Raw genomic sequence first — 26,425 nt, 5'->3', positions numbered from 1 at the left:
ACAGAAGCTTTTCTGTTCCAAGGAAAGTTGCTACATTCGAACTCAGAATGTGTTCAACAATTTTGCAGCAAAACGATGTTAAGGACACTGGTCTGTAATTACGGAGAACTGTTCTTTTACCTCTGTTATATACAGTCACCAGCGCCCTTTTCCAGTCGCTTTGGACTTTACGCGATAAATGCTAAGTACTGGCCAATGCCGTTAAGTAGAAGCTTGAATTGATGCTGATATCAACATTTTGAAAACCACCTTTCAATGCCAATTTTCTTTCTTCTTCAGAACTCAGAGAATTGATTTATTCACTTTTTTCCTGAAGTTTGTGCTGGTACATGGAGCCGACGACTATCAGCGTTTACAGTTCTCAAAATGCGATTGCTCGTGGATTACTTATACCAGAATCCTCCTAGTGTTGTGACATCAATCACCGACCAAACTTCGCAGCCCATCGACGGGTGCCAGAACACTGCTGACGCAGCACTCTGTAATACAACAGTCTGCCCTATCGGTGTACTGGGTTTCCCCATGCCATGGCACAACGTTGCACTTCCGTAGCCACCCATAAGACAGAAGGCAACATAGCCGGTCAGAGAGACTATAAATGCTCATCGGTCAGCCGTTAGCAGCAATTGTACTAGTACTTCGACAGAGTCCTAGATTTCCGACTCCAGTCGACGCCGTGACCATCCAGCCGTCGGTGCAATGTGTTACCGAGCAGCTCCCACCCCGCCAAGCAACGAAACAAGTTAGCCCCATGTCTACGAGACACCGAGTGCAGGCTACGTCAAAGGTGTCAACATTTGACATTCCAATCCACTTCAAGTTGCACGTGACCGACTGTTAGGAGCTACCTACAGACCAGAGTCAGCTTGCTGGCTACCGGGTGATGCCTTCCTTGCGTCAGCGAGGCCACATCCCCGACAGCAGATCTTCCGCTGGGGCAAGCTCGCTGCCTAACTTACCCACACACACTGGCGAGGGGCCACACTTACAAGGGAACCTCCCCATCGTACCCCCCTCAGATTTAGTTATAAAAGGGCACAGTGGATAGGCCTTGAAAAACTGAACACAGATCAATAGAGAAAACAGGAAGACGTTGTGTGGAACTATGAAAAAAATAAGCACAATATACAAACTGAGTAGTTCATGCGCAAGATATGCAACATCAAGGAGAGTATGACCTCAGTAGTGCCGTGGTCCAGTGGTTAGCGTCAGCAGCTGCCGAACGAGAGGTCCTTGGTTCAAGCCTTCCCTCGAAAGGAAATTTTATTTTTTTGATTTTCAGTTTATGTGACAAACTCTTATGTTTTCATCAATTTTTTGGGAGTGATTATCACATCCACAAGAAAACCTAAATCGGGCAAGGTAGAAGAATCTTTTTACCCATTCGCCAAGTGTACAAGTTAGGTGGGTCGACAGCATATTCCTGTCATGTGAAGCACCTCCCGTCACCAGTGTCGTATCGAATATATCAAACGTGATTTCCTGTGGAGGAATCGGTTGACCTATGACCTTGCGATCAAATGTTTTCGGTTCCCATGGGAGAGGCACGTCCTTTCGTCTACTAATCACACGGTTTTGCGGTGCGGTCGCAAAACACAGACACTAAACTTATTACAGTGATCAGAGACGTCAATGAACGAACGGACAGATCATAACTTTGCGAAAATAAAGAAAATAAACTTTTCACTCAAGGGAAGACTTGAACCAAGGACCTCTCGTTCGGTGGCTGCTCACGCTAACCACGGGACCACGGCACCACAGAGCTCAAATTCTCCTTGATGTTGCCTATCTTGCGCATGGACTACTCAGTTTGTATATTTTGCTTATTTTTTCATAGTTCCACACAACTTCTTCCTGTTTTCTCGATTGATCTGTGTTCAGTTTTTCAAGGCCTATCCACTGTGCCAACTTATAACTAAATCTGAGGGGGGTGCGATGGGGAGGTTCCCTTGTTAGCACCAGCGAGTTATGTGATGTAGCGCGCTGCTACCTGGATGTCCACACGTCGACGGGACGCAGACATATATATATATCTCTTATACGGAAGTTATACTGATCAAAGGATGTTTGTACTGTATGACCTCTCCTGAGTCCGCACTCACCGTGGTACTGATAGAACGTAACCCATAATTTTTGCACTCATCATTCTGGAGCAGAAGTGTCCGTCCTGACCAATGTAAATGTAAATGTCGTGTGACTAGGGCCTCCCATCGGGTATACCGTTCGCCTGGTGCAGGTCTTTCGATTTGACGCCACTTCGGCGACTTGCTGGTCGATGGGGATGAAATGATGATGATTAGGACAATACAACACCCAGTCCCTGAGCGGAGAAAATCTCCGACCCAGCCGGGAATCGAACCCGGGCCCTTAGGATTGACATTCTGTCGCACTGACCACATTTTTTTTCTTTTTTTGTTCGTTGTTGATTGTTGTGTTTTGTCGTTGCGGACGTCACATGACTTCCGTTCAAGTTCGTTTGTTGATCCTTCCACTCAGTTTTTTATTGCAGAGGCCAACCGGCTCTCAGACCGAACACGCTTTTTTTTTTCTTTTTTTTGTAATCTCATTTTGTTCGTTATAATTCGTTGCAATTGTTCGTGGCGGACGTCCCCTGACGCCCGTTGACGTTCGTTATTGATCCAGTCACTCAGTTTTTTTTTTTTTTATTACAGGTGGCAGCTAACCCTCTGACCGAACACGCTGAGCTACCGTGCCGGCAAACACGCCGAGCTACCGTACCGGCACGCTTTGCTGATCCCATTACACCAGTTTCACTTTGTTAATACCAATGAGCATTCTGTCATTTAAAATCGCGACTTTATAAAATAAACGATCATTCTAGTGATTATTTCTATATGTGTGTGGGTTACAATTGTGGGCCATTGGATACATCTCATATCTGTGAAAACAGCACATCAGCATAACCTTCCATGTCTGGGCTGCAAGTTTTAGGTGATTCACCTTGTGTATGGACACATTTCCTTCCACTGCCCCACTCTACCCTGATTTAGAACCTTCGTTGATAACACTGGGCTCGCATCTGAGAGGACGGTGATTCAAATTTCCGTACAGTCATTCAGATTTAGGCTTTCAGAGGTTTACTAAATCGCTCGAGACAACTGGTGGGATAATTCAGTTTAAAAGGAAACACTCGCTTTATTTCCCCAGTCCAAGTCTTAGCTCCATCTCCAACGACCTCGTCGTTGACGGGACGCTAACTTTCAATATTCCTACCTTCATTCAAAATTTTGATTCTAGTCCACTCAAATCTCAAATTAGTTAAATAGTCGTTTATTCTTCCATAGATCATTTACGAAATATCTGGCACGTCATCTTAATAAAAAAGCAAACATTTAAAAAAATAGCTACGCCATTCATACAGTAATACTATCTTATCAGAATCTACTTTCAAACTGTTCGTTTGTATCACACCACTCGTCACTGCCCACACTACACACACTACACACACTAAACACTACTAAACATGTGGCTGATAATTCATTGTGGATACTAGCACGTAAATACTGTTAAGCACAAAGAAAACCTTACGCTACGATAATACTCGTAATTACTGAGCTAGAACTTCCAGCAATTAAAAACTTATTGCAGATTACCTTTTTTCAAATGAGCCGATCCTCTACAAAATACTTTCTAAAATATCAGCCTTTATTCTTTGCCCTCGATTACACCATCTCAAACTCTAAATTCATTCTTTGTGCGGCACATCTGTAATCCAATCTCCTCACTTTGTCACGATACAACATTCTCTCGCGCTCTTTGGCCGACTTGACTCCTACTGGTAACAACTGCAACTGGACTGTTACACAATAAAACAACCTTTGGTAACCAAAGAAGATATCACTCATGTGTTCAGGCACCTAAAGACGCTCGTTGTGGCAATCATTCTTAACAAACTGATACTTCTTATGGTAAATTTTTACAACCATTTCTATTAATATGTACACCTTTCACATAGCTAAAACTGTAGTTTATATAGGAATAGTATGTAACTATAACGCATTTCTGTTACACTCTGATGACAAGACTCTAAGGGTATACTACGCTGATCACATTTTCTTTGCTCGTATATTTGAGTATCATTCCGCTTCACGTGACTATCAAAATTAATTCCAAAAAAGTTTGTATTTGCTGTGCTGTCTATGAAAGTTTCATCCACATTTACTTTTACAGAATTATTCTCCGCTCTTTACGCAGAAATTAGAGTTGTTTGTTTTCTTTATTTTCAGTGTAATATATTACCTGACGATTAATTATAAACAACCGTCAGACTTTGATTTTCTTTCCCTACTAGGGGTGCTGTCTTTTTTTCATCTGGGATTACAATGTTGCTGTCATCATGATTGAAACACTCACAACGCTGGTGTGATATCCTACAAAATTTATTATTTGTTACACGAACAGGTTTTCGGCTGTACAAAGATAAGTAAGTGGTGCATTGAAATTTTGTTGGATCAAAGATTTTAAACTAGCGCATCTCCATTGAGAGAGAGGAAAAAGTTATGTTAGAATTACGAATAAAACAAGAGGGATTATTTCAGTGTAAATGCGATGTAACATCATTTAACTAAGATAGAAAATGTGACACATTAACTAATGAACTATAGAAAAATTACAACAGTTGTGCATAGAAGAAAATAATTGAACAATAAACTTTGGTGACATATTCTAAATATGTGGCTCAACAAAATAGTCTTGTCTTTCATTGGTCCTAAATTACAAACAGATAAGATACAATAGTGATATTAGACAGGTGAGTGAAGCAGCTGTGATTATACAAAGTAAAATTGCTTAACACAACGAGATAAATTATAGCAACCGAAATAAAATGGGGCATGTGAGTAAGAGGAGTCATTTACAACATGGCTTGGATGGGGCTATGAGTAGTATCTGCAATTGGAAGTGGCCAATAAGGGAACTGTGTCTGATCATTAAGTATTAAGCTTGGGTTGATGGACATGTGTTTATTAATTTCCAAAATTTCAAGATAGTTCATCTTCCTGCCTTTATGGGTGTGATGTAATACTTCATGTTTCACCTTGTAACTATGGCCTACTTTAAGCAGGTGCTCTGCTGTCATCAGTAAAAAGAATTTTTTTTCCCACGTCACTTCCTAACTTCCAGATCTTTGAGACTGAAAAGTACACCCAATCCGCACCATACAACGAATTATTGCCAAAAAAAAATCACGTTCTAGTAACTTCCTCACACACAAATGCCCACACTGACTTTGTGATGGTTCTTTATTTACGTGACCATTGCGGCACTCCAACTCCAGTTCTTGATACCAGTAGTATCGTACTACTTTTCTGCGAAGTAACAGACATATTTTTGTGACAATATTCTCATTTGGTTTTATTAATGTATAGCTACTCCGATGTATCGATATATTACAGTGATATGGTTCTTGTGTGTATTCATTTCTGTGAGACTGTAATAATCTTTGACTTATTTGTAACAGTTTTGCCGCGAATGGGCACAGGGCAGTCTTTGTTTCACTTTGCAGAAGTTAAGTTGTTATTTCGCTTTGTAAAAGAACAGTCAAGTATTGTGTTTGGTTAAAGTGGAAATTAAATATATGAAGATTGATACAAAACTGTTTTCTTGATGATGTGACGATTAAGAAGAAGTATATTTGAATTTACAAGAAGTTTAATAAAAATGTGGATTGTCAACACCAAGTCAAAAATTATTTGTACCATACCAATGTTTTGATCTGGGATTGTTTGATAATTAAGAATTTCCTGAAACACCCATTTCTTAGGTCTTCAAATATTGCTAAAATACAGATCTGGAACTTCTAGCAGTCAAAGTGGAATCACCCTAGAATGAACAAAATGAGCCATAACAACTTCGACGAAATCTACGTGGGAATCCATTCAAGATAAGTGCCAAAATTAATGACTTTTTTTACAGTGACTTCATTATTTCCATTTTGACGATACCATCCGCAGTCAATAACTTTGTTGTTGCCCAATAAAGCGAACATATGCTGCGTGAGCAATATTATTAATCTGATTTCTAACCTACTTTGCAAGTAGTGGTATTGTTAGAACTTCCTCCACAAAATTCCCCTTGCTACACTCTCTGCCCCGTACATCACTTTAGCTCATTTAACCACCATTCTCCTTGTGGTGTCACCGCCAGGCACATAGGTGTCGCCACTATCAGTGATTGCAGACCGAGCGCCGCCACACGGCAGGTCTAGTCTAGAGAGACTCCCTAGCGCTCGCCCCAGATGTACAGCCGACTTTGCTAGCGATGGTTCACTGTCTACATACGCTCTCATTTGTAGAGACGACAATTTAGCATAGCCTTCAGCTACGTCATTTGCTACGACCTAGCAAGGCGCCATATTGAGTTACTATATGTCTTCTGAACACATAATATTATGAATCATGTACCGTCAAGAGCGACGTTCATCATTAATGGATTAAAGTTAAGTATCAAACTAGCTAGCTATGTGCGCTTTCTGAATTCTAATTCCTTGTCATGTTCCAGACCTCACGTCAGTATAGTCCTTCCCTCCTCACGCCAGCCTGCGTGAGCTAAAACGCGTGCTTTTCGGCCTCCTCTCGTAACACGGTGTTAGCTCTTCTGCCAACACAACACTCCTGGTCACAAATTCCCAGTTTCTCTGACGACTTCTCATCCTCTCTGAAGTGATGGAGGAGGATTGACCTAGCGACTACGACTGAGCAGGTGGAATCCGAATTAAATTCCCATCCCGAAAAGCTCTCCCTGCCAACAGTGCCCCCACGACAGATGAGCTAACGTGTGCGGGCAGATGCTGGAGCAGATCGGGCTGCAGTGCCCGCTGCTGGTGGAGCTGCAGCTGGTGTCGACGCCGATGACGGACCGCGGGCTGGTGCGGCTGTGCGTGGGGTCGGACGGCACGCGCCTCTGCCAGCGCCTGGCCCGGCTCGCCGTCGCTGACACCAGCGTCACGGTCTGCGGCGCCGCAGTTGCCCTGCAGTCGCTGCCCTGCCTCTCAGAGTTCGACTTCGACAACATCTTCGAAGTGAGTGTAAAGCGGGCCTCTTTCGTACTAGTTATTGCTTGTGGGGGGATGTGATGGTACAGATAAACAGAAGAGCCAAAGAAACTGGTACACATACCTAACATCGTGTAGGGCCCCCGCGAGCAAGGGTGGCATGAACTCGACTAATGTCTGAAGTAGTGTTGCAGGGAACTGACACCAAGAATTGTACAGGGCTGTCCGCAAATCCGTAACAATACGAGGAGGTGGAGATTTCTTCTGAACAGCATGTTGCAAGGCATCCCAGATATCCTCAATAATGTTCATGTCTAGAGAGTTTCGTAGCCAGCGGAAGTGTTTAAACGCGGAAGAGTGTTCCTGAAGCCTCTTTGTAGCAATTCTGGACTTGTGAGGTGTCGCATTGTCCTGCTGGAATTGCCCAACTCCGTCGGAATGCACAATGGACATGAACGGATGCAGGTGATCAGGCACGATGCTTACGTACGTTTCAGCTACCAGAGTCGTATATAGACGTATCAAGGGTCCCATATCACTCCAACTGCACACGCCCCACGCCACTACAGAGCTTCCACCTGTTGACATGCAGGGTCCGTGGACTCATGAGGTTGCCTCCATAGCCGTACACGTCCATCCTCTCGATACAATTTCAAACGAGACTCGTCCGACCAGGCAACATGTTTCCAGTCATCAACAGTCCGACTGGCCAGGTGAGGCGGAAGGCTTTGTGTCGTGAAGTCATCAAGGGTACATGAATGGGCCTTCGGCTCCGAAAGCTCATATCGATGATGTTTTGTTGAGTAGTCTGCACGCTGGCACTTGTTGGTGGCATGGCATTGAAATCTGCATCAATTTGCGGAAGGTTCGCACTTCTGTCACGTGGAGCGATTCTCTTCAGTCGTCGTTGGTCCTGTTCTTGCAGGATCTTTTCCCGGCCATAGCGATGTCGAAGATTTGATGTTTGTCATCAAGGGTACACGAGTGGGCCTTCGGCTCCGTAAGCCAACATCGATGATGTTTCATTGAATGGTTCGCATGCTGACACTTGTTCATGGCCCAGCATCGAAATCTGCGCAGTTGCAGAAGGGTTGCACTTCAATGCCTTTGAACGATTCTCTTCAGTCGTCGTTTCTCCCGTTCTTGAAGGATCTTTTTCCAGGCGCAGCGATGTGAAAGATTTGATGTTTTACCGGTTTCCTGAGATTCATGGTCCGCTCGTGAAATGGTCGTACAGGAAAATCCCCACTTCATCGCTACCTCGGAGATGCTGTGTCCCATCGCTCGTGACCCGACTATAATACCACGTTCAACCTCACTTAAATCTTGATAGCATGCTGTTGTAGCAGCAGTAATTGGTCTAACAACTGCGCCAGACACTTGTTGTCTTATAAAACCGTTGCTGACCGCAGCGCCGTATTCTGCCTGTTTACATATCTCCGTATTTGAATACACATGCCTATATCAGTTTCTTTGGCGCTTCAGTGTATTTGAAATGAGTTTTCAGTTTCTCTCTCTCTCTCTCTTCCTCTTTGTCCCTACATCAAGCCTTATGTCAGCATGACTTTAACTTATGATAAACAGTAAGCAGCGTGGTGTAATTTTGCATAAATTACTCACCTCTAATACTTGGTTTAAATATCAGTAAAGAGTGTTGCATGTGTGGAAGAAAAATACCGACAGTGTAAGGTTTCGGATTCAGTTTACTCAGATTTCAAACCAGATTCTAAATTGTAAGACATTTACAGGATCAGATATGTACTCTGGCCATAATTTATTGGTTGTGAACTGCAGACTGAATCTGAAGGAAATGCAAAAAGGTAGGAACTTAAGGAGGCAGGATGTGGATAAATTGAATGAACCAGAGGTTGTTGAGAGTTTCACGGGGAACACTAGACAACTTTGGGGTCAGATACAGGAAAGGAGACTAACAGAAGACGAATTGGTAGCTTTTAGAGATGCGTGGAAGGCAGCAGAGGATCACAATGATAAAAAGACAGTTTTTAGCAGAAATCCGTGCGTGTCACAGAAGGTACTGTATTTAATTAACGAAAGGATAGATCATAAAAATGCAGAAAATGAAGCTGTCGAAACTGACTACATACGTCTTAAACATGAGATTGCCAGAAAATCCAAAATGGCTGAATAGGAATGACTAGAGGACAAATGCAAGACTGCATAAAGACGCATGACGAGGGAAAAGATAGCTGCAGCTTAAAAGACAATTTAAAAAGATTTTTGGAGGAAAGAGAAGCAAGTATATGAATATCAAGAGCTCGGATAGCAAGCCAGTACATAGAAGACAGCAGCACTTAACCTTTGAAATGTCTATATTCAGTTTTTGTTCCTATGTTCCTTTAAGTAATTACACTGCATGATAAGAAAACGTGAAGCACGGAGAAGGGGAAGAGGAAATATAATGAAACTTAACGGATCGCGCGGGTAAAATTTACAAAGAACTTATCACTATGATGTTGCAACCTCTCTGGCCTAGATGCATAATCTGATTCGGTTGGAAAGAGTGTCATAAAGCCGTTGTATCCTCTCCTGAAGCAAACTGGTCCTCAACTGTTGTAATTGGTCCTTCATTTGCTGGATACTAGCACTGGGATGGAGCTGACGTCCGAGGTGGTCCCACACACTATCTATGTGGGACAGCTGTGGGGATCTTGCTCGACGTGGTATTACCTCAAAATCAATAGACAGTTCATAGAGACACGTGTTATATTTAGACGAGCATTATACTGCTGAAGAAAGGTACCACAACAAATGGCGTGTCAGAGGAAACACATGAGGACTTAGGTTGTCCGGGACATACCGTTGTGCCGTCAGAGCTCCCTTAATCAGTACCAGTCATAACCTGAAGTCATACCCGATGGGTCCCTACATCATATCACCGGGAGTAATACCGCTGTGCTTCTCCAAAACATTGGAGTGATGGGACCAGTCCCCACGTCGCCACCATACTAGATTGCTACACCAAGAAGAAATGCAGATGATAAACGAGTATTCATTGGACAAATATATTATACTAGAACTGACAAGTGATTACATTTTCACGCAATTTGGGTGCATAGAAACTGTGAAATCAGTACCCAGAACAACCACCTCTGGCCGTAATAACGGCCTTAATACGCCTGGGCATTAAGTCAAATAGAGCTTGGATGGCGTGTACAGGTACGGTTGTCCATGCAGCTTCAACACGATACCACAGTTCATCAGGAGTAGTGACTGGCGTATTGTGACGAGCCATTTGCTCGGCCACCATTGACCAGACGTTTTCAATTGGTGGGAGATCTGGAGAACATGCTGGCCAGGGCAGCAGTCGAACATTTTCTGTATCCAGAAAGGCCCGTACAGGACCTGCAACATGCGGTCGTGCATTATCCTGCTGAAATGTAGGGTTTAGCAGGATCGAATGAAGGGTAGTGCCACGGTCGTAACACATCTGAAATGTAACGTCCACTGTTCAAAGTGCAGTCAATGCGAACAAGAGGTGACCGAGACGTGTAACCAATGGCACCCCATACCATCACGCCGGGTGATACGCTAGTATGGCGATGACGAATACACGCTTCCAATGTGCGTTCACCGCGATGTCGCCAAACACGGATGCGACCATAATGATGCTGTAAACAGAACCTGGATTCATCCCAAAAAATGACGTTTTGCCATTCGTGCACCCAGGTTCGTCGTGGAGTACACCATCGCAAGCGCTCCTGTCTGTGATGCAGCGTCAAGGGTAGCCACAGCCATGGTCTCACAGCTGATAGTCCATGCTGCTGTAAACGCCGTCGAACTGTTCGTGCAGATGGTTGTTGTCTTGCAAACGTCCCAATCTGTTGATTCAGGGATCGAGACGTGGCTGCACGATCCGTTACAGCCATGCGGATTAGATGCCTGTCATCTCGACTGCTAGTGACGAGGCCGTTGGGATCCAGTACGGCGTTCCGTATTACTCTCCTGAACCCACCGATTCCATATACTGCTAACAGTCATTGGATCTCGACCAACGCGAGCAGCAATGTCGCGATACGATAACCCGCAATCGCGATAGGCTACAATCCGACCTTTGACAAATTCGGAAACGTGATGGTACGCATTTCTCCTCCTTACACGAGGTATCACAACAACGTTTCACCAGGTAACGCCGGTCAACTGCTGTTTGTGTGGGAAATCGGTTGGAAACTTTCCTCGTGTCAGCACTTTGTAGGTGTCGCCAACCTCTGAAAAGCTAATCATTTGCATATTACAGCATCTTCTTCCTGTCGGTTAAATTTCGCGTCTGTAGGACGTCATCTTCGTGGTGTACCAATTTTAATGGCCAGAAGTGTAGTTTCCGACCTATGCTGCAGGATAACACAGAGCGTTGTAGGGAGTCCATTACTTGTTCTCGGATGGCTGGTGTATGTGTGAAGGAGTTGCGATGTACCTGTTGCAAAATACGACAGTCCTCCATTGCGGTGATCAGACATAGTCGACTGGAAGCTTGATGACGAGTATCCTTGCCTTTACGTTCGCATGGAGTCCGACAATGGTCCATTATCACATCCCAATGCCCCACAAATATGGATAATGCGTGATTCGACCAGCCGGCCAAACGGGAGATTTATAATGAGGCCCCTATCAGACTGTGACAGGTGCTGATAACGCTGTCTTACACGATTACGTAGCACCTCCGTCTCCTTCATAGCGATCACTCAACATCTGACACATTTCACGCCCCACATATATACCTTTCCAGACCTGGCAGCAACAGTATGCAAGAACAATGTAACGCACTTTGGTGGTTGTTCTACCTGTCAAACAGAATTGCAACTCTAATCATTTACATACCCGCCGATGTATATACTTGTGCGATATTACATTGACATCCTACCATGTCTTCTCGAAGTTCGGGAAGTTAGTTTTTGGGGGAGGGTGTAGACAGAGAGAGGGAGAGAGAGAGAGGACCAAAAACAAACTGTTACTCCCTCCCCTTCCCATAGAAGAACCATGGATCCACGCCGTCGGGGTCGGCCGTTTTAGCCGACCGGTTGCAGGCTCTTCAGTCCGGAACCGCGCTGCTTCTACCGTCGCAGGTTCGAATCCTGCCTCGGGCATGGATGTGTGTAATGTCCTTAGGTTAGTTTAGGTTTTAGTAGTTCTGAGTCTAGGGGACAAATGACCTCAGATGTTAAGTACCATAGTATTCAGAGCAATTTTTGAACGCCGTCAGGCGGCATTCAAATTCTACACTAATGGACATTAAAATTGCTACACCACAAAGATGACGTGCTACAGACGCGAAATTTAACCGACAGGAAGAAGATGCTGTGATATGCAAATGATTAGCTTTTCAGAGCATTCACACAAGGTTGGCGCCGGTGGCGATACCTACAACGTTCTGACGTGTGGAGAGTTTCCAACCGATTTCTCATACACAAACAGCACTTGACCGGCGTTGCCTGGTGAAACATTGTTGTGATGCCTCGTGTAAGGAGGAGAAATGCGTACCATCACGTTTCCGACTTTGATAAAGCTCGGAACGCCGTGCTGGATCCCAACGGTCTCGTATCATTAGCAGTCGAGATGACAGGCATCTTATCCGCGTGGCTGTAACGGATCGTGCAGCCACGTCTCGATCCCTGAGTCAACAGATGGTGATGTTTGCAAGACAACAACCATCTGCACGAACAGTTCGACAGCGTTTGCAGCAGCATGGACTATCTGCTCGGAGACCACGGCTGCGGTTACCCTTGACGCTGCATCACAGACAGGAGCGCCTGCGATGGAGTACTCAACGACGAACCTGGGTGCACGAATGGCGAAACGTCATTTTTTCGGATCAATCCAGGTTCTGTTTACAGCATCGTGATGGTCACATCCGTGTTTGGCGACATCGCGGTGAACGCACATTGGAAGCGTGTATTCGTCATCGCCATACTGGCGCATCACCCGGCGTGATGGTATGGGGTGCCATTGGTTACACGTCTCGGTCACCTCTTGTTCGCATTGACTGCACTTTGAACAGTGGACGTTACATTTCAGATGTGTTACGACCCGTGGCTCTACCCTTCATTCGATCCCTGCGAAACCATACATTTCAGCAGGATAATGCACGACTGCATGTTACAGGTCCTGTAGGGCCTTTCTGGATATAGAAAATGTTCGAATGCTGCCCTGCCCAGCACATTCTCCAGATCTCTCGCCAACTGAAAACGTCTGGTCAATGGTGGCCGAGCAAATGGCTCGTCACAATACGCCAGTCACTACTCTTGATGAACTGTGGTATCGTGTTGAAGTAGCATGGGCAGCTGTACCTGTACACGCCATCCAAGCTCTATTTGACTCAATGCCCAGGCGTATCAAGGCCGTTATCACGGCCAGAGGTGGTTGATCTGGGTACTGATTTCTCAGGTTCTATGCACCCAAATTGCGTGAAAATGTAATCACGTGTCAGTTCTAGTGTAATATATTTGTCCAATGAATAACCGTGTATAATCTGCATTTCTTCTTGGTGTAGCAATTTTAATGGCTAGTAGTGTAAATGCGTGTTGTTACAGGGTGACAATTATTGAACTATATAAAATAAAATCGCATAACTTCTAAACGGTTTGCGTTAGGACGTTCACACTGCACGGTTGGCCGCGAGGCACGATGGGAATTGGTATGTGCATTATGGTTTGTTTAGCGATGAAGTCCACTTTCATTTGAAGGAGTTCGTCATTAAGCAAAATTGGCACACTTGGGGGCTGTGAAATCGCAGTTCGCGATCCAGAAGTCTCTTTACCCTCATTGTGTGAATGTGTGGTGTGCAGTGTCCAGTCACGAAATAATCGGTGCGATATTCGTTGATGGCACAGTGACTAGCGAACGGTACATGAAGGTTTTGGAGGATGATTTCATCCCCATTATCCAAAGTGACTCTGATTTCGACAAGATGTGTTTCATGCAAGACGGAGCTCGACCCGATTGAAGCAGGAGAGGGTCGATGTTCTGGAGTAGTACTTCGGGGACAGCATTCTGGCTCTGAGGTACCCAGAGGTCACTGGCATGAGCCTCTATTGGCCGCTACACTCTCCGGATCTGAACACATGCGCCCCTCTTTGCGGGGGCTATATTAAAGGCAAGGTGTACAGCAATAACCTCAAAACCATTGCTGACCTGAAAACAGCTATTCAGGAGCTCATCGACAGCATCGATGTTCCGACACTTGAGCGGGTCATGCAGAATTTCGCTATTCGTCTGCGCCACATCATCGCTAATGATAGTAGGCATATCGAACATGTCATAACCTAAATCCGAATATCTGTATTGACGTTTACATGTTGAATGAAGTATTTGCACGCCGTAGTTTGTAACTAACTTACTTTTTTTTCATGTAGTTCAATAATTGCCTCCCTGAAAGAGCGCTAAGCATGCCACAACGTGACGATGTTTCGTGGAGTTTTGAGTAGCACCAGTAATGGCGAAGTGGCTCATCGCGAGGCTGAAGCACGGTGCTTGGCAGCATGTCGACAGTGGCCATCTGTAAAGGCAACACCGTGCGCATCCTCTCCCCTAGGAGCATCCACCGTGTTTCTGGGTGGGTGAATAATTACGGTGGTCCGTGTTATCACCACCGGATGGCTCGCCGGACCAGCGCTGGGATTATGAACCACTGTCGTAATTACGGCTGCTGGTCCCACATCTCGCCTGCTACTTTCCTGCTGGTATAATTACAATGGAGCTGGCTGACATGAAGTTATTTCGTTACAGTCATTCACAGGTTGCAAGCGTAGTGACACCTATTTCTTCGACCGATGATTCTTAAATGGTTTAACGATTACTTCCTGGCGCAGTCGCTCATGCTCCTGGGGCAGATGTTGCTGCTGTTTGAGTTGCTCTTCTGTTGGTCCTCTTTTTCCGGGCTAGTAAGATAATAAAAGGTAAGCTTTATAGTTGAGCTTTATGCTCGCTCCAATGTCTGATGTTCTGATTTTGAGGCCCCTTTTTTGTCAAATCCTTTTCCTCATCAGCAGCCTTCGTTATTGCTTTTCTTATATTGCTCCATTCGCGCTTGATATGTTCTGCTGTATAGTCATCTTTGATAAAGGTCTCACACCCCATCTTCGTTAAGCAAACATACTTTAGAAATTTCATCATCTTTTCGTTCTTTTGGTAACTTCCAGTTCCTCTTCCATTTTGTGAACATGTCTATTTTGCTTATTACTACAAAATGATGGGATCCCACATCGTATCTCCTAAAAACTCTGGAGTCTCTTGCTATTCCTTCTAGTTTGTCGCTGGTTATTACATAATCTATGATAGACATGTACACTATGTGATCAAAATATTCGGACACCTGTCTGAAAATGACTTACAACTTCGTAGCGCCCTCCATCGCTAATGCTGGAATTCAATATGGTGTTGGCCTATCCTTAGCCTTGATGACAGCTTCCACTCTCGCAGGCAGACGTTCAGTCAGGTGCTGGAAGGTTTCTTGGGGAATGGCAGCCCATTCCTCACGGAGTGCTGCACTGAGGATAGGTATCGACGTCGGTCGGTGAGGCCTGGTACGAAGTCAGCTTTCCAAAACATCCCAGAGGTGTTCTATAGGTTTCAGCTCAGGACTCTGTGCAGGCCAGTCTATTATAGGGTTGTTATTGTCGTGTAAAATACCCACCACAGGTCGTGCATTATGCACAGGTGCTCGATCGCGTTGAAAGAATCAGTCGCCATCTCCGAAATGCTCTTCAACAGTGGGAAGCAAGAAGGTGCTTAAAACATTAATGTAGGCCTGTGCTATGATAGTGTCACGCAAAACAACAAGGGTGCAAGTCCCATCCATGAAAAGCACGACCACACTATAACACCACCGCCTCCGTATATTACTGTTGGCACTACTTACGCTGGCAGATGACGTTCACCGGTCTTTCGTCATACCCGCACCCTGCCATCTGATCGCCACATTGGATACCGTGATTTGTCGCTCTACACATCTTTTTCCACTGTTCAATCGTCCAATGTTTACGCTATTTATACCAAGCGAGGTGTCGTTTGGCATTTACCGGTATCATGGGTGGTTTATGAGCAGCTGCTCGACCATGGAATCCAAATTTTCTCACCTCCCACCTGTCGTATTACTTTCACTGGATCCTGATGCAGTTTGGGATTCCTGTCTGATGGTCTGGATAGATGTCTGTCTATTACACATTACGATCCTCTTCAACTGTCGGCGGTCTCTGTCAGTCAACAGACGAGGTCGGCCTGTACGCTTTTGTGCTGTACATGTCCCTTCACGTTTCCACTTCACTGTCACGTCGGAAACAGTGGACCTAGGGATGTTTAGGAATGTGAAAATCTCGCGTACAGACGTATGACACTAGTGACACCCAATCACCTGACCACATTCAAAGTCCATGAATTCCGCGGAGAGTCCCATTCTGCTGTCTCACGATGTCCAATGACTGCTGAGGTCGCTGATGTGGAGTATTTGGCAGAAGGTGGCAGCACAATGCACCTAATATGAAAAACGTATGTTTTTGAGGGTTTCCGGATACTTTTGATTGCATAGTCTATCTCCTTGCTGTCGCGTTTCGTTTATTACAGTCTTCTCTCCCTTTGTTCGCACTACTACTAAAATGGGGATATTTCCCACTCTAGCATTAATTATCCCACAGAAGTATTACACGCTCTAGTCACATTAACGCGACCACCGCCTGTGTTCGACGCCAACGAGCAATAATCACTCACAGACGGGAGGTGGCAGCACTAGCAGTGGAGTCTATATAAAGTGTATCGGGGAGGGGGGCGGGGGAGCGGAAAACAGTGTAGTCGTTGTCATAATGCAGAAACTGAACGATTTATGTGATTTCCAAAAGGGCATGATCACTGGCTTTCGAGCCAGGGATGGGAGAATTTCCGAAACGGCTAAGTTTCTAAACTTAATAGACAATGCTGTGAAATGTGTTCCTACTCTTCCGCATTTACCGTTGTCTTAAGGATAACAAGGGGACGACAACCTAACCATGAAAAAAAAACCATACCATAACACCACCTCCATAGTATCCACCCCGATAGCTGAGTGGTTGCCGGCACGTTAGCTCAGCGTGTTCGGTCAGAGGGTTAGCTGCCCTCTACAATAAAAAAAACTGAGTTAATCGATCAACAACAAACATAAACGGATGTCTTACGACGTCCGTCCCGAGCAGATGCAACGAAGAAAAGGAAACAAAGTGAGATTTATGCCGGCACGGTAGCTCAGCGTATTCGGTCAGAGGGTTAGCAGCCCTCTGTAATAAAAAAACTGAGCTAAACGATCAACAACGAACTTAAACAGATGTCTTACGACGTCCGCCCCGAGCAGATGCAACGAACAAAAGTGAACAAAATGAGATTAAAAAAAAAAAAGTTGTCAGCGTGACGGATTGCCGTCCTACGGGCCCAGGTTCGATTCCAGGCTGGGTCGGAGATTTTCTACGCTCAGGGACTGGTTGTTGTGTTGTCTTCATCATCATTTCATCCCCATCCGGCACGCAGGTCGCCCAATGTGGCGTCAAATGTAATAAGACCTGCACCAAGGCGACCGCATCTGCCCCGCAATGGGCCTCCTGGCCAATGACGCCAAACGCTCATTTTACATACCTCCATAGTATTTCACTGTTGGCCTTACATGTGATGGAAGACAACGTGTTGTAGGCATACACCAAACCCAAACTCTTCTATCATATTGACCCAGAGTATGGCGTGATTCACCACTCCCACCCCTCGTTTCCATGCATTCACTGTCCAGTGGCGTCGTTCTTTACATGGCCTCAAGCGTCACTTGGTATTGACTACAGAAATGTGTGACTCATGGGCATGTGTTCGGCCATTTTAGTCCTTTCTTTTAACTCCCTATGCACAATCGTTTTGCCAACTGGAATGCTAGTAGCACTCTGGAACTCACAAATGTTTCCCACCACTGATTTCACGCCATTTTTTTGCAAGCACCCTCCGTAATGCTCGATAGTCACACGGTGACTCTCTACTGACACACGGTGAGTTCTGTCTGATATTGGCTTGACCTGTGGTTCATCCCCTGCGTTTCCACTTCACAGTCACATCACCAACTGTCGGCTTGGGTACCTTTATAAGGGTCAAAATGTCCCCGATTGATTTGTTACTCGGATGACATCCCGTGACTCGTCCTCATTCGAAGTCTCTGAGCTTTCCTGACTGACCCATTCTGCTGTTACTGCTTCTCTTCTGACAGCACAATACTTACATTGACGGATTCACATCTCATGACATCTAGTGGCCCAGATACTTTTGAACAGATAGTGTATTTTTGATCGGACAGGCTGGAGACCTGAGACGACGAACTGGAGTCATGCTACATTTTTGACTGCACAGACGCTGGAGCTGCTGGAGACGTGGGACCACGAGCTGGAGCACCGCCTGCTGTCGGGGCTGGGCATCCGCCTGTCGGAGGAGGGCAGCCCGCGGCCGGAGCGGCTTCGCCTCAGCACGCTGCTGTCGGCAACGGAGCGCGCGCAGGAGCACCAGCTGGACTCTGCGACGCGCCTCTGCCCCGACACCAAGACCGTCGCGCTCTCCAACGCCTGGCTGCCCTCCGAGGCCCTCTACAAGTTCATGCTCTTCGAGAACCTGTGCGCCCTCTCACTCACCAACTGTGATGGACTCACGCTCGACTTCGAAGCAGGCGTCCTACCACTGCTGTGTGTCATAGGCGGAAACCTGCAGAATCTTATTCTCTCCAATTTCACCTTCATTGATATCCTGGGTAAGTAGGTTTAAAGGTCACGCTGTCATCAACTCGAAGGTCAGTTTGAACACTACAGTGCGTTAGCAGGACCTACCCCACTGGAGGTAGTGCGCCACTGATTTCCTCTGACTTTAGTACTGACTTAACCAGTAGTGGCCTACAGTTTAACACTGACTCTGAACTATGCTACAGCTGAACATTTTTTCACACTAACAATAACTACCGGGGGTGAAAGAGATAATAAATCACTAGTACTGGCTTGAACACCGTACATGTGGGTCTGTAGTCTGGCACTTTACCACTGAAACACAAAGACACACGAGTAGACTTACAGTTCCTCAGTATTTGTACTCTCTCAAAAAAGTGCGAGGGGCACCTACAAACTTACGTCCATTGTCTAGATAATTTTTTTTAATTACATTCTGTTTACGTAGAGATATAATTAATATACTACACACTTCTGTTTTAGATACAGTTAAGAAAGAATAACAATCACAACCAGTTTCAGCTGCACATTGGCCATCTACAGATTCTAAAGGTCAGAGATAATATTTGGTGCCAGTTGGCGTAAGAGTGAATTATCAGTGTTCACGTAGTCGTAGTTAGTATCACACTACTTCTTCACCAAATGTCGCGTATGATGTGAGGGAAATCAAGAATGCCAGCAAGGGCGAACCCAGGATCTGAACAGGGGGGGGGGGGGGGGGGGGCAGGTCATACTAGTCTCAGGTAACAAGGACTCGAGACAACAAACAGCACTTCTTATTAAATAAAAGAGTAAACCAGTGAAAAACTGCTTTTAATAAACATTTTAAATACAAGAACGCACTTGTACAATCCGAGAAAACATGCAGCATTTCTTATTAAATAAAACAGTAAACTAGTGAAAAACTGCTACTATCTTCTAGGGTGGGGGCAGCTGCCCCCACCCCCTGCCCCTCGTTGGGTACGCCCATGATTGCCAGTTTACATATGTTTCACAAGCTGCAACATTTACGCGAATAAAACAGTGATCCGAATATCGAATAAATTTCCATTACTTTAGGTCTATGTCCACAAAATTTTTGTCAACAGATTACAGGTTTCGGTGACCATCTTCAGATCTGCAGCAGAATATTGGAAAACATGAATACATTAGCAGATTCTCTACAGCTTAAAACAATTAAATGGACCATAATGAAAAGTGTGGTGTCACCGCCAGACACCACACTTGCTAGGTGGTAGCCTTTAAATCGGCCGCGGCCCGCTAGTATACGTCGGACCCGCGTGTCGCCACTGTCAGTGATTGCAGACCGAGCGCCGCCACACGGCAGGTCTAGAGACACTTCCTAGCACTCGCCCCAGTTGTACAGCCGACTTTGCTAGCGAAGCTACACTGACAAATACGCTCTCATTTGCCGAGACGATAGTTAGCATAGCATTCAGCTACATCATTTGCTGCGACCTAGCAAGGCGCCATTACCAGTTTATATTGAGATTGTAGTTATGTATCAAGAGCGATGTTCTCCAATTATGGATTAAGTTAAGTATTCCAGAAGCTATGTACTATTTTTGGCTACTATAATTCCTTGTCATTTTCCAGATCTCACACCAGCCTGCGTAAGCTTAAACGCATGCCTTTCGGCTTCCTCCAACTCCGTGAATTGGCTCCTACCAGTTCACAACAAAAAGTACTACTGACATACATAACATACATATACATTTCTGTGCTTTAAGTATGAAGAAGCCGGCCGGAGTGGCCGTGCGGTTCTAGGCGCTACAGTCTGGAACCGACGACCGCTGCGGTCGCAGATTCGAATCCTGCCTCGGGCATGGATGTGTGTGATGTCCTTAGGTTAGTTAGGTTTAATTAGTTCTAAGTTCTAGGCGACTGATGACCTCAGAAGTTAAGTCGTCTAGTGCTCAGATTTTTTTTTCTTTATTGTGATTTTAAAACCCGTAGAACAGGTAGGCTGGCAGCAGCACAATACGCCGCTCTTCAGCCAAAGATAGTACAATGATAAAAACAGAGAAGACACATGAGTTGGAACAAAACGGCGGGGAAAAAACAGTAGACACAGGAACATAGAAAACATGAAGCCGTTCACACTCGATGACAATCCACACTACAAACTGTTGACACGAAGCACAAACACTGAAGATGTTGATGGCACTGGTGAACGATGGAGTGTGACGGTGAACACTGAACACTAAACACGACGGCACACACGAGACACTAATGGCGATGATCTCCGGCGCGTGAATGTCCACTTAGTGTGTGCGAGTCCGGGGACCTGCCAAGAGGGGAATAAGGGTGAGGTGGGGGAGAGGGGAGAACAAAGATGCCAATGGCTGAGGAGTGGGGGGAGGAGGAGAGGGACAGGGGAGGGGAAGCCCAGGGGAGGAGTGGGGAGAAATGGAGGAGGGAGGGAAGAGGGAGAGAAGGGAGGGAGTGTGCCCAAAGGAGCAAACACAGGAAGAGGGTGGGAGGATCAAAGTTGGTAGGAGGGGTAGATGGAGGGGAGGAGGGCATCATCAGGGAGAGGAAGCTGGCAGAAGCCACCTTGGGAGAGGGTAAGGAGGGTGGAGAGATGGAGACCGGGTGGGACGTGGGAATACAGGTGCGGCAGCGGGTGGGGGTGGGAGAGGATGGGCGAGACAAGTGGGTGAGGAGGATCGAGTTTGCGGGAGGTGTACAGGATCCATATCCTTTCAAGGAAAAGGAGGAGGTGGGGGAACGGAATGAGATCGTACAGGATCCGCATGGGGGAGGGGAGACGGATGCGATAGGAGAGGCGGAGAGCATGGCGTTAAAGGATTTGAAGGGATTTATAAAAGTTAGGGGGGGGGCGGTGATCCAGGCCGGATGGGCGTAACAAAGGATAGGGCGGATGAGGGATTTGTAGGTGTGGAGTATGGTGGAGGGGTCCAGACCCCACGTACGGCCAGAAAAGAGCTTGAGGAGATGGAGTCGGGAGCGTGCCTTGGCTTGGATTGTCTGCAGATGGGGGGTCCAGGAAAGTCGACGGTCGAGGGTGACGCCGAGGTACTTAAGGGTGGAGGTGAGGGCGATAGGACGGCCATAGATGGTGAGAGAAATCAAGGAGGCGGGAGGAAGGGATTGGTTTTGCCTACAATGATCGCCTGGGGTTTGGAGGGATTGACCTTGAGCAACCACGGTTGCACCAAGTGGTAAACTGGTCAAGATGGGATTGGAGAAGGTGTTGGGAGCGGTGCAGGGGGGGGGGGGGCAAGGGCAAGGAAGGCGGTGTCATCGGCAAACTGGAGAAGGTGGATGGGGGGTAACGGTGGCGGCATGTCTGCCGTATATAAAAGGTACAGAAGGGGGGAGAGGACGGAGCCTTGGGGCACACCTGCGAAGGGAAAAAGGTGTAGGAATCCGTGTTATGGATGGTGACGTAGGAAGGACGGTGGGAGAGAAAGGAGCCGATCAGACGGACATAGTTAATGGGAAGGGCAAAGGTTTAGAGCTTGAAGAGGAGACCGGAATGCTATACGCAGTCATAAGCACTTTCGAGGTCCAGGGAGAGGAAGATTGCAGAGCGACGGGATTTAAGTTGTTCGGAAAGGAGATGAGTGAGGTGAAGGTCGTCGGAAGAAAAGGACGGCCGAAAGCCGCACTGGGTAACGGGAAGGAGGCGGTGCTGGCGGAGATGCTGGTGGATGCGGCGGGTGAGGGTAGATTCCAGGACCGTGCTGAAGACCGAGGTAAGGCTGATGGGACGGTAGGAAGAGACGGCGGACGGCGGTTTACCAGGTTGAAGGAACACCAGGATACGGGAGGTTTTCCACAGGTCGGGGTAGTAACCGGTGGACAGGACTACATTGTAGAGCCTGGCCAGGGTGGAGAGGAAAGAGACAGGAGCTTTACAAAGGTGACGGTAGGTGACAGGATCGTGACCAGGAGCGGTGTTAAGTTTCGTGCGGAGTGTAGCAATGAGATCCTGTGTAGTGATAGGGGCATTGAGTTCCGTTAGTGCTCAGAGCCATTTGAACCATTTAAGTATGAAGAGGCATACTTGTTTTATAAAAACAATGGCGTAACGTACTGCAGCCATAGTGGCATCGTCAATGTTAAAAGCAAATTGAGCACCAGCATCGTCAAATATACACTCCTGGAAATGGAAAAAAGAACACATTGACACCGGTGTGTCAGACCCACCATACTTGCTCCGGACACTGCGAGAGGGCTGTGCAAGCAATGATCACACGCACGGCACAGCGGACACACCAGGAACCGCGGTGTTGGCCGTCGAATGGCGCTAGCTGCGCAGCATTTGTGCACCGCCGCCGTCAGTGTCAGCCAGTTTGCCGTGGCATACGGAGCCCCATCGCAGTCTTTAACACTGGTAGCATGCCGCGACAGCGTGGACGTGAACCGTATGTGCAGTTGACGGACTTTGAGCGAGGGCGTATAGTGGGCATGCGGGAGGCCGGGTGGACGTACCGCCGAATTGCTCAACACGTGGGGCGTGAGGTCTCCACAGTACATCGATGTTGTCGCCAGTGGTCGGCGGAAGGTGCACGTGCCCGTCGACCTGGGACCGGACCGCAGCGACGCACGGATGCACGCCAAGACCGTAGGATCCTACGCAGTGCCGTAGGGGACCGCACCGCCACTTCCCAGCAAATTAGGGACACTGTTGCTCCTGGGGTATCGGCGAGGACCATTCGCAACCGTCTCCATGAAGCTGGGCTACGGTCCCGCACACCGTTAGGCCGTCTTCCGCTCACGCCCCAACATCGTGCAGCCCGCCTCCAGTGGTGTCGCGACAGGCGTGAATGGAGGGACGAATGGAGACGTGTCGTCTTCAGCGATGAGAGTCGCTTCTGCCTTGGTGCCAATGATGGTCGTATGCGTGTTTGGCGCCGTGCAGGTGAGCGCCACAATCAGGACTGCATACGACCGAGGCACACAGGGCCAACACCCGGCATCATGGTGTGGGGAGCGATAGCGATCTCCTACACTGGCCGTACACCACTGGTGATCGTCGAGGGGACACTGAATAGTGCACGGTACATCCAAACCGTCATCGAACACATCGTTCTACCATTCCTAGACCGGCAAGGGAACTTGCTGTTCCAACAGGACAATACACGTCCGCATGTATCCCGTGCCACCCAACGTGCTCTAGAAGGTGTAAGTCAACTACCCTGGCCAGCAAGATCTCCGGATCTGTCCCCCATTGGGCATGTTTGGGACTGGATGAAGCGTCGTCTCACGCGGTCTGCACGTCCAGCACGAACGCTGGTCCAACAGAGGCGCCAGTTGGAAATGGCATGGCAAGCCGTTCCACAGGACTACATCCAGCATCTCTACGATCGTCTCCATGGGAGAATAGCAGCCTGCATTGCTGCGAAAGGTGGATATACACTGTACTAGTGCCGACATTGTGCATGCTCTGTTGCCTGTGTCTATGTGCCTGTGGTTCTGTCAGTGTGATCATGTGATGTATCTGACCCCAGGAATGTGTCAATAAAGTTTCCCCTTCCTGGGACAATGAATTCACGGTGTTCTTATTTCAATTTCCAGGAGTGTATATAAATAACAGCATATGCAAGGGTCATCTTGTCAGCAGCACTACTGTTCAAAACAAACTGCCGTACAGTAGCCACGAGATGTTTATATTGTAAGTTCACCACATGTCGCTACTGTAGGCATACACAAGTCTTCAATGATTAACTAAACAACTTAAAATAAAGGGGGGGGGGGGAGGACAATCGGTAAAGTATGTAATGGGCTTATAAGGTGTAAGATGCATTACAGTAACAAAAACGATGAAATAAAACACTACAAAAGTTAGATTGTTAATCTAAAAAGTAAAATAGCCTAGAAACTAATGCACATAATCAGCGCCCTCTGTTAGCGCTAACGCCAGAATTACGCATAAGCAAGAAGTGATTAGAGGAACGTGACCACCAGAGGACCCCTCGTACCCTGCGGCACGCCATTGCAAGAAAAGAATGATAAAACTCCGTACCAGTGCATGAACAAGATTATCTAGCTAATGCAGTATATTGTATAAACAGAGAAGGAACAATAAAATACTAGAATTATGCTCACAATGTACGAAATCGAAGTAATTATGTAAGGCACTCTATACTAGGTGAAACTATCAACAAACTATATATAACAGAGGCTTCGCTTATCCCCTGTTATGTCAGCATTGCCTGGATCTCCGCACCCACCCGCTTTTACAAGGCCCTCCAAATCCTCGAACGCCATGCACTCCGCATTGCCTTCCGTATCCGCCTTCCTTCCCCCACACGGCTCCTGTATGAACTCATCCCCTTCCCCCACCTCCTCCAACATCTCCGCATCCTTTACATTGTCCACAGGCTTGATCCCCCCCACCCCAGGGCCCCCTTTTTCCTCTCCCCTCCTTCTCCCAGAGCGGATTTTCCTCCTTCCCACCCTCCTGAGACCCTGCACCTCATCCTTGCCTCTTTCCCTCCCACGTCCCTCCCTCTCTGGCCCTCTTCGGCGCGCCCCCTCACCCATCTCCCCCCCTCTCTTCCCCTCCCTCCCCTGTTCCATTTCTCCCTCATTTCCTTGCGCCTGGCAGATCCTCCGTTTTGATCATCGTCAGTGTGCCACGTCAGTGTTGTGTTTAATGCTGTTTCTCCCACACGTCGAGAGGTATGATTTTAATTGTGTGCTGGCCTTGTACTTAGTGTTATTGTCAGTGTTTGTTATGTGCTACGCCATCTGTCGATACTTTTATGCTCTGGTCATACTGTGCCTTGTGTTCTTTTAATTGTCCCAGTGTGTGGTTTTTTTTGTGTGCTACTTTTTTATGGTTTTATCTCCATTTTACAGTCGCCCTTTTTTTGTCTATTGTCTTCCATGATGCTCCCCCTTTTTTAACATCTATGTTCACCATGTTTTCTCCTTTGCTATTTTTAAATGTCTTCTATTGTTTGTTCTATGTCTTTCGGTTGAAGAGCAGCGTATATGCTGCTGCCAGCCCGCCCCGATGGGGAATTGACATACAATAAAGGAAAAAAATATATATTAAAGTAACAGATCCTGATGTTCCCCAAACCTGACAAACCACCATCTGCTGTCTCCTCCTATCGTCCCCATCAGCCTTCCCTCGGTCTTCAGCAAGGTCCTGGACCCATTCCTCACCTTACACATCCACCAGCATCTCCACCAGCACCACCTCACTCACCTCCTCTCCGAACAACTCAACTTCCGTTGCTCTGCCATCTTCCTCTCCCTTGACCTCGAACGTGCCTACGACCATGTATGGCATTCCGGTCTCCAAACCTTCGCCCTCCCTATTAACTACGTCTGTCTGATCGCCTCCTTTCTTTCCCACCGTCCTTCCTATGTCACCATCCATAACATGGATTCCTACACCTTCTACCCCTCCGCCGGTGCGCCCCAAAACTTCCATCCTCTCCCCCCTTCTCTAACTTCTTTACACGGCGGACATGCTGCCGCCTTCACCTCGCTTACACCTTCTCCAGTACGCCGATGACACCGCCTTCCTTGCCTCATCCCCACCCTGCAACATTCCCAGCACCCTTCTCCAATGTCATCTTGGCCGGTTCACCAACTTGGTGTAACCAGTGGCTGCTCAAGGTCAATCCTTCCAAGACCCAGGCGATCATTGCAGGCAAAACCACCTCTTCCTTCCGTCTCCTCGATTTCTATCTCACTATCTATGACCATC

At 46.9% G+C, this 26,425-nt stretch overlaps 1 protein-coding gene across 2 annotated transcripts in view; it reads left to right on the top strand.

The window, feature by feature from the left end:
* The window catches only part of LOC126183770 (uncharacterized), a 675,939-nt gene that overhangs the window by 601,639 nt on the left and 47,875 nt on the right, over nucleotides 1–26,425 (top strand). For both annotated transcript variants that reach the window (XM_049926002.1, XM_049926003.1), the window contains exons 4-5: nucleotides 6,806–7,039; nucleotides 18,371–18,761. In XM_049926002.1, the coding sequence (XP_049781959.1) occupies nucleotides 6,806–7,039; nucleotides 18,371–18,761 (625 nt within the window). The remainder of the gene's footprint in view (nucleotides 1–6,805; nucleotides 7,040–18,370; nucleotides 18,762–26,425) is intronic.

Source organism: Schistocerca cancellata, chromosome 4, assembly GCF_023864275.1.
Source record: "Schistocerca cancellata isolate TAMUIC-IGC-003103 chromosome 4, iqSchCanc2.1, whole genome shotgun sequence".
Lineage (NCBI taxonomy): Eukaryota > Metazoa > Arthropoda > Insecta > Orthoptera > Acrididae > Schistocerca > Schistocerca cancellata.
The sequence above is the reverse complement of the archived record's forward strand: the minus strand, read 5'-3'. Positions and strand labels throughout refer to the sequence as shown.